This window comes from Aristolochia californica, unplaced genomic scaffold (genome assembly GCF_029961685.1).
Source record: "Aristolochia californica isolate CCGP_79_NKW_82.1479 unplaced genomic scaffold, dmAriCali1.0.hap1 SCAF_11, whole genome shotgun sequence".
NCBI lineage: Eukaryota > Viridiplantae > Streptophyta > Magnoliopsida > Piperales > Aristolochiaceae > Aristolochia > Aristolochia californica.
Genome location: NW_027181782.1, coordinates 34,068,209 through 34,077,739, shown reverse-complemented (window position 1 = coordinate 34,077,739; position 9,531 = coordinate 34,068,209). Strand labels below are relative to the sequence as shown.

The following is a 9,531-nucleotide window of genomic DNA, read 5'->3' as shown; positions in this document are numbered from 1 at the left end:
TCTTCATTTTAATTCCGAACTCCCGTTCGCACTTGTACTTCAATCCTCTCTCCCATTCATGCTCTGTGAACTGGTAAATGAAGGAAGAGTTGATAAGAATCTTGTGCATACGTATGGTGGTCAGTGCAGAGTCCGGTAACGGAAAGCCCCACAAAATCGGAATTCTACAAATAATTACATGAATGTGGACAAACGTCAAATCCCAAAGGGTCTTGCGTGGCTGTCGATTTAATGGGAGAGGCTTACTGGGCGAAAATCAGGAACCAATCTGTGATGTGAGGAAGCAGCGAGTTAAGAGTTGGGAGAAGAGTGGTTGGGTGAAGAGTGCGGAAAAGGTTCGTTGTGCAGTTGAATGCTGACGAGCATTGAATGAAGAAAATGGCTATTGATCGGAAAAATCGGTGGCGCTGTCCGCCCAGTATTCATTGTCGGGCCCCACTTGCGCTAAAGCCAGTGTCGGCGTCTGGGAGCTGGTAACCCTTTATATGAGGCTTCTTCTTCCCTCAGCAGACAGAAATTGTGAGCTTCTTCTTTCTGGCATTCCTTCTCTGCAGCTTGTTTAATTGCTGCCTGCCATGAGGGCTCTTCCGGTACAGGGAGGGATCCTCTTTGCCGTCTGGCTGCTGCTGTTGCTGGGATGTTGCAGTGCCAACGCTGTCTCCAAGAACGAAAATGTTGCATTTGCAGTGGGCAGTGGAGAGTGCTCGCTGTGTGTTCGCAAGAACATTCAGAAAATCAATGCTGTTAACGGTATGGGACGTTTTCTCTTTCTCGTTTCTTCCAGTTCTGCAATCTGTTTATGTGGAACAATGTCAAACAGTTGAATGCCATGCTTATGTTTCCTTTCTGTGCCATGAACAGGTCTACAGGTTTCGATAGGTTGCAAGGGAGCAGACGGCAAGCTGGAGATCAGAGGCTCCTCTGAACTCGACAAGGACGGGAAATTCAACGTACAGCTTCCAAACGATCTCCTCGACGAAAAGGGAGAACTCAAACATGACTGCTACGCACAACTTCACAGTGCGTCAAAAGATCTCTGTCCCACAAAGAACGGTCCGGAGGCCTCCAAGCTAGTTCTCAAATCGAAGGAGAACGGGAAACACATCTTCAGCACCGCCGGAAAACTCGATTTCTCGCCTGAGTTGTGCGCTTCCGCCTCCTTCTTGCCCAAGTTTAAATTCAACTTCAAGTGCCCCCCATTTAAGAAGCTCCCTTTCCCTCCCATTTTCAAGAAGCCTCTCCCTCCTCCTCTGCCAATCTACGAGCCACCTCCTTTTCAGGTCTACAAGAAGCCACCATTGTATAAGCCCCCGGTATACAAACCGCCGGTGTTCAAGAAGCCACCAGTGTATAAGCCGCCTGTATACGAACCGCCGGTGTTCAAGAAGCCACCTGTTTACAAACCTCCCGTTATCAAGAAGCCACCGGTTTACAAGCCTCCCGTGATCACGAAGCCACCGGTTTACAAGCCTCCCGTGATAACGAAGCCACCGGTTTACAAGCCTCCAGTGATCGAGAAGCCACCAGTTTACAAGCCTCCCGTGATAACGAAGCCACCGGTTTACAAGCCTCCCGTGATCGAGAAGCCACCAGTTTACAAGCCTCCCGTGATCGAGAAGCCACCAGTTTACAAGCCTCCCGTGATCGAGAAGCCACCAGTTTACAAGCCTCCCGTGATCACGAAGCCACCGGTTTACAAGCCTCCCGTGATCAAGAACCCACCGATTTACAAGCCACCAGTGTACAAGCCTCCGGTGTTCAAGTTCCCGCCGAAGAAGCCTTGCCCCCCATTGTTTAAGAAGCATTTCCCAAAGCTGAAGTTTCCACCTTTCTCCCCACTGCCACCGCACCCATGGGTTCCACCGATCAAGGTCCCCTAAACTGTAAGCAAGGATGAGACCGTTGCGGGTGACGGTGTTTTAGTTTTCTGAATTACGTGCAGTTTCCATTACTATTAAGTGAACGTAGGCCGGGCATTGCAGGGAGAGGTAGCAGCAGGGTGTCCCGGCGGTAGAAAAGGTGGTGTTTAATATTTGTGTTAATATTTGTAAGAATATGGGTGGTTAATGAGATGTATTAGGGAGTGATTATTGTAATAAGCGACAAGTAATGCAATTGCTTCCTTTCTCCAACTCATAGTGTTATAAGAGGTTTGTGTTAAGACTCGGAATCGGGTCCCAACTCAGATCAGCTCACCCCATCAGTCTTTTCTCTAAGCCATATTGTTATAAGGGTCTGTCTTAAGAGTCCGAATCGGCCCTGACTCAGGTCAAATTACCTGAGTTGTGAAGAATGAAGAGAAAAACATTGGGACTATGTGAGCTTTCCATCCCTTTCTATAGAGGGCACCCTACCCTATATAGCTCTTGTGATATGGGTTACCCTTTGCCATGATAAGGCAGATTTTTTTTGTTAAATAGGTTCCTTATATAGATCTTTGGCTAAAGATTTTCTATTAAAAAGTAACTATATATTATATTCTCATGAATGCAATTAATAAATAGTTGTCACAGACAAAACTTGTGTAAATGGTTAGTCCATGAAGTGCTAGTTGTAAAAGGATAGTCCCACATACATTAGTGAGTATAAAGATCTTGTATTTATTAGTTGAAAAAAAAGTTTCCTAAGTGGTTAGTCATTTTAGGATAAGGCCTTCGACCCAAATTTAACATGGTATTAAAGCAAGGTTCTCATATGTGGGCATCCATCCAAAATTATCCACGTGCCACCACGTGAGGGGCCTCTACCCAAATTATCTACGTGCCTACACGTGAGGGGGAGTGTTAAAAGGATAGTCCCACATACATTAGTGAGTATAAAGATCTTGTATTTATTAGTTAGAAAAAAAAGGTTTCCTAAATGGCTAGTCATTTTGGGATAGGGCCTTCGACCCAGTTTAACAGTTAGAAATTTGTTCATAGTTAGATGGCTATTAATTTCTCAAAAATTCATGGAAAGACGTACCTCTCTAGAATCTCTAGAAAACGATTTGAATTTTCAGCTATAAATTGCCAGGAAAAAATAGTAAGATTTTTCTAGGCTCACCTTTTTTGGTAACTTGAGCATTTAACATTATTGAGTTGATCCTTTTTGGAGACTTGCTAGGCAAAACTTTGGTTTCCTACCATCTCTTGTCTCTCACCAAGTCCCTCTTCTTCTCCTAGATGTCCATCTTTCCCTAAACCCATAATTTTGCCTCTCCTAACCCATATTCTAGTGGCTAGGTACCATGCACTTATTTTTTCAATTGGAGATGGGGTACACAAGAGGAGAGAGAGAGAGACCACCTCTCTTATGATTCTAGTGGAAACAAACAATTGAAACATAGGAGGATGGGGTAGTGAACCTCTCTTCTCTCTCCTTTTTGTTTTTTTCTCCCCACCCCTCCTGTGTGCCAATATAATTATACTTTGTGCACCCCTCTCCTTACCCCTCCTGTGTGCCAATATAATTAAGTACATAAACAAGTAATGGAACACATCTGGACTATTTTAATTTACTTACTCATTTGTATATGCATTATTTGATTCCATAGAATTGATCTCTTTGAGAGTTAATCATTAGGAGGTGTGTCTCCTTACATAGGACATATGAACACTTAATTGGATAAGTTTCTACCACCTTTTGGATTTACTTCCTTTGATTTTAGGAATTGACCTGACTTTTGTACATGATATATACATTTGGAGGAAAAAATGATCACAAAAATTTCTTATTTGATGCATCTACCAACTCTGGAGAATTTGTATCTACTACAGGTTTGGAAGGCTTTTATTCTAAGAAAAACTCATTCACAAGGGTAAAATAATAATCCTAAAAAGAATCAATATAGAAAAAAAAATCAATAAACCTAAAAAATTATTCATTATACTCAAAATTATGAAAAATTTATAAATAAATATTTTGAAATCGTTTTATAAAAATTATTTTTAAAAAAATATTTTTGAAATCCTATGTGGGTCTATGGATCCCACATGTTGGGTATCATATTTGAGATCAAATTAATTTGTTGAAAGACACCTCACTAAGTTAGAGTTTGCTAGGGAAGATTGTTTAAGACCAATTACTTTCCAAGAAATACTAGAAATTTGTTCTTACTTATAAGATAGCCAAGAAGAAATGGTCCCAATAAAAAGGACAATAAATGTCCTTTTTTTTACCTTAATTTGGGCTTACCAGTTCCATAACTTGAGCATGTAACATTAGTGAGTCGATTATCTTCTCCATTCTTAGCAAGTCAAATTTTTTGCTCTCCCTGTCATGATCGTTTTATTTCCCCTTTTCTCCCACCATGTTCCTTGATCTTTTGAAAAAACAATAAAAATAAAAATATACAAAAAATAAAAATAAAAAACAACATCACCCTTCCCCCTTTCATCGGACACAACGACTAAGGGGAGGGAACCTAGTCCTTTCCTTACTAGCCTAAGCAAAACATCCAAATGTGTTTTGACCACCAAGCTAGAAAATGTGAACATGAGACAGCAACAAGTTCCCTTGACACATTTTTATGGTCAAAGATAGTGACATTGATAAGGGACATGAACATAGTCTTTATTTCAAGAAACATAGGATTTATTTTTTTTATTTTTTTATTTTGTTGTGATTATCACACTAAGTGATTGATAGTGCCCTTTGTCATGAAATGTAGTCTATTTTCATAGATTTATATGGAGTATTAATGTTCCTCATTTTCCTGTAAAGAATTATTAGGGTAATTTGAATGAATGACAAGATAACCCTTCTTATAGCTAGCTATTTTTACAAAAATGTTACAATTTATACTATAAAGAATGGTTATCCAATTATGTTAAGATCTTTGTCTAGGGTTTCAATTTACAAATAAAACCCCCAAAATAAAATTTAAATTCTTCAGCTAAATATTAAAATAATTATTTTTATACCTATATTTGTTAGATATTTTAAGAATAATAAAAAAAAGTATTCATGTTTTAAAATGACAAACAAAAGCTGGAGGTGCATATTTCAAAACCTTAGTTCGAACCTATTCTGGATATTGGGTTTACTCCGTCCTAATTCAATAGGTCAAATGACAAAAGCGTCTTCCTCGCCTTGCCCGCTCATTTAATAATCTTATTCATCCCCTCGTCCTGTCCCATATTATTTTTTTACAAATAAAATTATTTAAAATATAAAAATAAACTTAAAATTATTTATAAAATAATATAATTTATTTTTAAATATATTTTTATAATTAATATTTAGTTATTTATTAATTGAAATGGATATGAAGGCTATGAGTAAATATATTAAAAGTCTGCATAAAAGCCATAGATAAATTCATCCCTAATCGAAATCTGCTCCCCTTGAGGTAATTTTTTGGACTGCTGCCATCACTACTCTCCTGACAATAATAACCACATATACGCGTGCCTTGAAACCGGTTTCCTTCCCATTTTCGAACCTCGACCATAGCTACTGAACCGGCTAGTCCGATATGACGAACCGTGTCGCCTTGATTAGCCGCGGGCCCTTGGCCACCCTGGGAGCCACCCATCCCACGCCGAGCGGTTACAAAACTAATAAAGGATTTAGGATCCCCTGACGCATCAGCCAGTTCACCCTCGCATGTGCTGATCGAATACTTGCTTCCGGGCCCACATCTCACATGGCCTGTAGGTCGTTGATTTCGCCCATCGTACACAGCCAGCTGTTTTCTATCTGTGTTTTTTATCCTCCCATTTTAATCCAGCGGTAACGGGGACCGGGGGCGCGATTGACAAGATCGAGACCGTCGATGCTCATCGTCAGTGGTTTTTAACGATCGTTACGCGAAACCGCCGTTAGAGAGGTAAAAAAGTGGGACCCACGGACGTGGCTGTTTAGAGTTCCCGCTTTTCTCTCCCCCTTTAAAATATCACGCACCTCTCTCTCTATTATTGTCCGATCTCCGTCCACGTCCCCTATAAACGCTCTGTTTCTGCCCTGACAGAGAAGACGAGGCGGAGGGGGAGGAAGGGAAAAGAAACCGAAACCGAAACCCTAGAAATCTAGATCGAAAATGCGAGAGATCCTTCATGTTCAGGGAGGGCAGTGCGGCAACCAGATTGGGGCCAAGTTCTGGGAGGTGATCTGCGACGAGCACGGCATCGAGCCGACCGGGAAGCACAAGGGGGATTCCGCATCGGATCTGCAACTCGAGCGGATTAATGTGTACTACAATGAGGCCTCCGGGGGGAGGTACGTCCCCAGGGCGGTGCTCATGGATCTGGAGCCCGGGACGATGGACAGCATTCGGACTGGACCGTTCGGCCAGATCTTCCGTCCCGATAATTTCGTCTTTGGACAGTCTGGAGCCGGGAATAACTGGGCCAAGGGGCATTATACTGAAGGAGCGGAGTTGATCGACTCGGTTCTTGATGTTGTTAGAAAGGAGGCGGAGAATTGCGATTGCCTGCAAGGTATATGAATATCGCCATCTATATGTTTCTTTCACGCTTCGTTTGGGTCCTTTCATTGAGTCGTTTTTCATTTGGTTTTTGGATCTTAGACTCGATTTGAGGGGGCTTATGTGATCTTTGTGTTGAATTTATTTAGTGTGTTCTTCTGCGGTTGTATTGTATAGATTGATTGATGTGTTTTGCCTAAATATTTGTTTCACTTTATCATCGTTTTGCACTGTATTTGGATCTGTGGATTGAAATGATCTTCTGACATGTCATTTCAACTACGGTGCTGGATCTGTTTCTCATGCGATGATGTATATAACGAGTTCGTTGTATCCAAAGTTTCGGTTTATGAATTTTACTTTGTGATCTGTGTAGGGCTGTCATATGTGCCGTGGTTACAAGTTTTATTGGTCTCTATTCATCTCTTTACTGTTCAAATTATAGAGGTGTTGTTGTCATCATCTGGTAGATGTGCTCTTTTTCTTCATCTTAATTTACTCTTTTTGATGAAGCGTTTTAGATTCGGATCTGCCCGTAGAAACTCTTTTATGATTAGAAACATTACTCGAGCATGTGACCTGCAAGATTTTTGTGCCATACGTCGTTGTAACAATCGACATAGCATCCCATCGCTTATACGATCAATATAACCTGACAAATGACGCGGTGCTTAATTTTTACTTCTCCATATTAGAACTATGCAGTCTTGTAAAGTTTGATGAGCAGTTTTAGATCTATATCTGAGTGTTTCCATGATTCAGTCAAACACTGACAATTCTTGCATGTAGTTGAGTGACGTTCGTTTCATATTTGTTGGACGCTCTAATACAACTTTGTTTTTGTTTTGCTTTTTTAGCATTTTGGATACTGTCAACTGTCCATATTACATCACTATTACCGCATTTACTTCTTTGCCGGGCTATCTTTGTGTGTGATGTGAATAAAGTTTCTGGGCCTTGCCTCCGTAGTTTTGCTATACAGGATGGCTTCTCTAATGTGTATGATATACACTGTTTTTCCCATCACTTATTTAACGAATGTCAAGGTTGTTACATTGTTTTCCTCTACATAGGATCACTGGACGTGGTTCTCTGATTTATCTACTTGTATCTTGCAATGTTACAGTTACCATGGTACTGGCCTTTTACAACGTTTGGCATGTTGGTTTTAGTATCTTTCTATTTTTGTTATTTCTTCACGGAACCATTTTTTATAAATGTTGCAAGCTCCAAAAGCAATTATTGCATTTTTTTCTCTTGTTATAAAATTTATGGCGTGTGATGGAATTAGTTTATGGAATGCTGGATTCTCTGTAATATTATTGGAAGGTGATCCCAAAACTTCAAGGTTATCCGTTAGCTCTTCAACCCGACGGAATGTATTTGATGTCCTATGTGAAGTTCTTATGTCCTCGGTTAATGCCACAAGTAGAACTAAAAAATCCTTAAGCCTCTTGTGGAATATGGTTGTTGCTCAGCTCCAATATTCCATCGTCTCTAAAGTAACCAATTATTCTACAAAAAACGGAGTGTTCATTTGTTTATCACCAAATAATACTTTCCTGTACAGCTTCTTGGCCGAGCGAGATTGATTTTTTTGTTACCAACTTTGGTGTTTTCCGCACAAATTTTGGTACTGTTTAATTTGTCTTGCTGACAAAGGAGGGCAGGGCATTGCAGCCATACTAAACTGTTTATTAATGGTGGCTAATACTGCTCTGTTTCTTCAGGTTTTCAGGTATGCCATTCACTTGGAGGAGGGACAGGATCTGGGATGGGAACTCTTCTGATATCGAAGATCAGGGAGGAGTACCCTGACAGGATGATGCTAACTTTCTCAGTTTTCCCCTCCCCCAAGGTCTCTGACACTGTTGTGGAGCCCTACAACGCCACCCTCTCTGTGCACCAGCTGGTGGAGAATGCTGACGAATGTATGGTTCTCGACAATGAAGCCCTCTATGATATCTGCTTCAGAACCCTGAAGCTCAGCAACCCAAGCTGTAAGTTTTTGTGAAGGAATGAACAAACAAAATGATAGCATAAACTGTTCTGCTTATCTGAGGGTTTTTAGTTTTTTGCCTAATTTGCATATTTTGTCCTTTTCGCCAATATTCATGGGTGAACATGAACATCTTTCTGAACCTTTCTTTAGTGCAGAAAGAACAATCAGAGCTAAAGATTAACTGCACAATTGCCTTTTTGCAGTCGGGGACCTGAACCACCTGATATCAGCAACCATGAGCGGTGTCACGTGCTGCCTTCGCTTCCCAGGCCAGTTGAACTCTGACCTCCGGAAGCTTGCTGTGAACCTCATCCCCTTCCCTCGCCTCCACTTCTTCATGGTGGGCTTCGCCCCTCTCACCTCTCGTGGTTCCCAGAATTACATCTCCCTCACAGTCCCAGAGCTCACCCAACAGATGTGGGATGCCAAGAACATGATGTGCGCTGCTGATCCACGCCATGGGCGATACCTCACCGCCTCCGCCATGTTCCGAGGCAAAATGAGCACCAAAGAGGTGGACGAACAGATGATCAATGTGCAGAACAAGAACTCATCCTACTTTGTGGAGTGGATCCCTAACAATGTGAAATCAAGCGTGTGCGACATTCCTCCCATGGGCCTGAAGATGGCTTCGACCTTCATAGGTAACTCAACTTCGATACAGGAGATGTTCCGCAGGGTAAGCGAGCAGTTCACTGCCATGTTCCGTCGCAAGGCTTTCTTGCATTGGTATACCGGGGAGGGAATGGATGAGATGGAGTTTACCGAGGCGGAGAGCAATATGAACGACTTGGTGTCCGAGTATCAGCAATACCAGGACGCTACTGTAGAGGAAGACGAGGAGGGTGAGTATGAGGAAGGAGTCGAGGACAACTACGACAGCTGAAGTAGTTTCCAGACAAACCATGCTACATGATGGTAATCTTTAGGAAATATGCCGAAATTATTTGATTTCGCCTTTTCGAATGCTTTTACTTTCCTGTATCTGTATACTTTTGCATTTTTATCCCGAAATATGTTTGTCGTTACCTTTTGTTGTCGCTGTTGTTGTTAATTCTCGCGTCATTCCATCAAATAGTGAATAAATTAATTACTCGTTCGTTTGGTCCTGTATAAAAAA

At 41.4% G+C, this 9,531-nt stretch overlaps 2 protein-coding genes across 2 annotated transcripts; both read left to right on the top strand.

Moving 5' to 3' along the window:
- Nucleotides 1-525: 525 nt before the first annotated feature.
- On the top strand, nucleotides 526-2,132 carry LOC137944937 (repetitive proline-rich cell wall protein 2-like). Its single transcript, XM_068790753.1, has 2 exons — nucleotides 526-750; nucleotides 862-2,132. Exons 1-2 carry the CDS (start codon nucleotides 576-578, stop codon nucleotides 1,878-1,880), a joined length of 1,194 nt encoding a protein of 397 aa, XP_068646854.1. The 5' UTR covers nucleotides 526-575; the 3' UTR covers nucleotides 1,881-2,132.
- A 3,783-nt stretch (nucleotides 2,133-5,915) lies between these two features.
- LOC137944936 (tubulin beta-6 chain) lies at nucleotides 5,916-9,439 on the top strand. The gene is made up of 3 exons (XM_068790751.1): nucleotides 5,916-6,422; nucleotides 8,140-8,409; nucleotides 8,615-9,439. The coding sequence occupies exons 1-3, from the start codon at nucleotides 6,023-6,025 to the stop codon at nucleotides 9,295-9,297; spliced, it is 1,353 nt and encodes a 450-aa protein (XP_068646852.1). The 5' UTR covers nucleotides 5,916-6,022; the 3' UTR covers nucleotides 9,298-9,439.
- Nucleotides 9,440-9,531: the final 92 nt, after the last annotated feature.

Excerpts from the sequence above, each read along its gene's own strand:
- LOC137944936 (XM_068790751.1), top strand. The coding sequence starts at position 6,023 with ATGCGAGAGATCCTTCATGTTCAGGGAGGGCAGTGCGGCAACCAGATT. Across the intron at positions 6,423-8,139 it reads GAATTGCGATTGCCTGCAAG|GTTTTCAGGTATGCCATTCA; the intron begins GTATATGAATAT and ends CTGTTTCTTCAG. Across the intron at positions 8,410-8,614 it reads GAAGCTCAGCAACCCAAGCT|TCGGGGACCTGAACCACCTG; the intron begins GTAAGTTTTTGT and ends GCCTTTTTGCAG.
- LOC137944937 (XM_068790753.1), top strand. The coding sequence starts at position 576 with ATGAGGGCTCTTCCGGTACAGGGAGGGATCCTCTTTGCCGTCTGGCTG. Across the intron at positions 751-861 it reads GAAAATCAATGCTGTTAACG|GTCTACAGGTTTCGATAGGT; the intron begins GTATGGGACGTT and ends TGCCATGAACAG.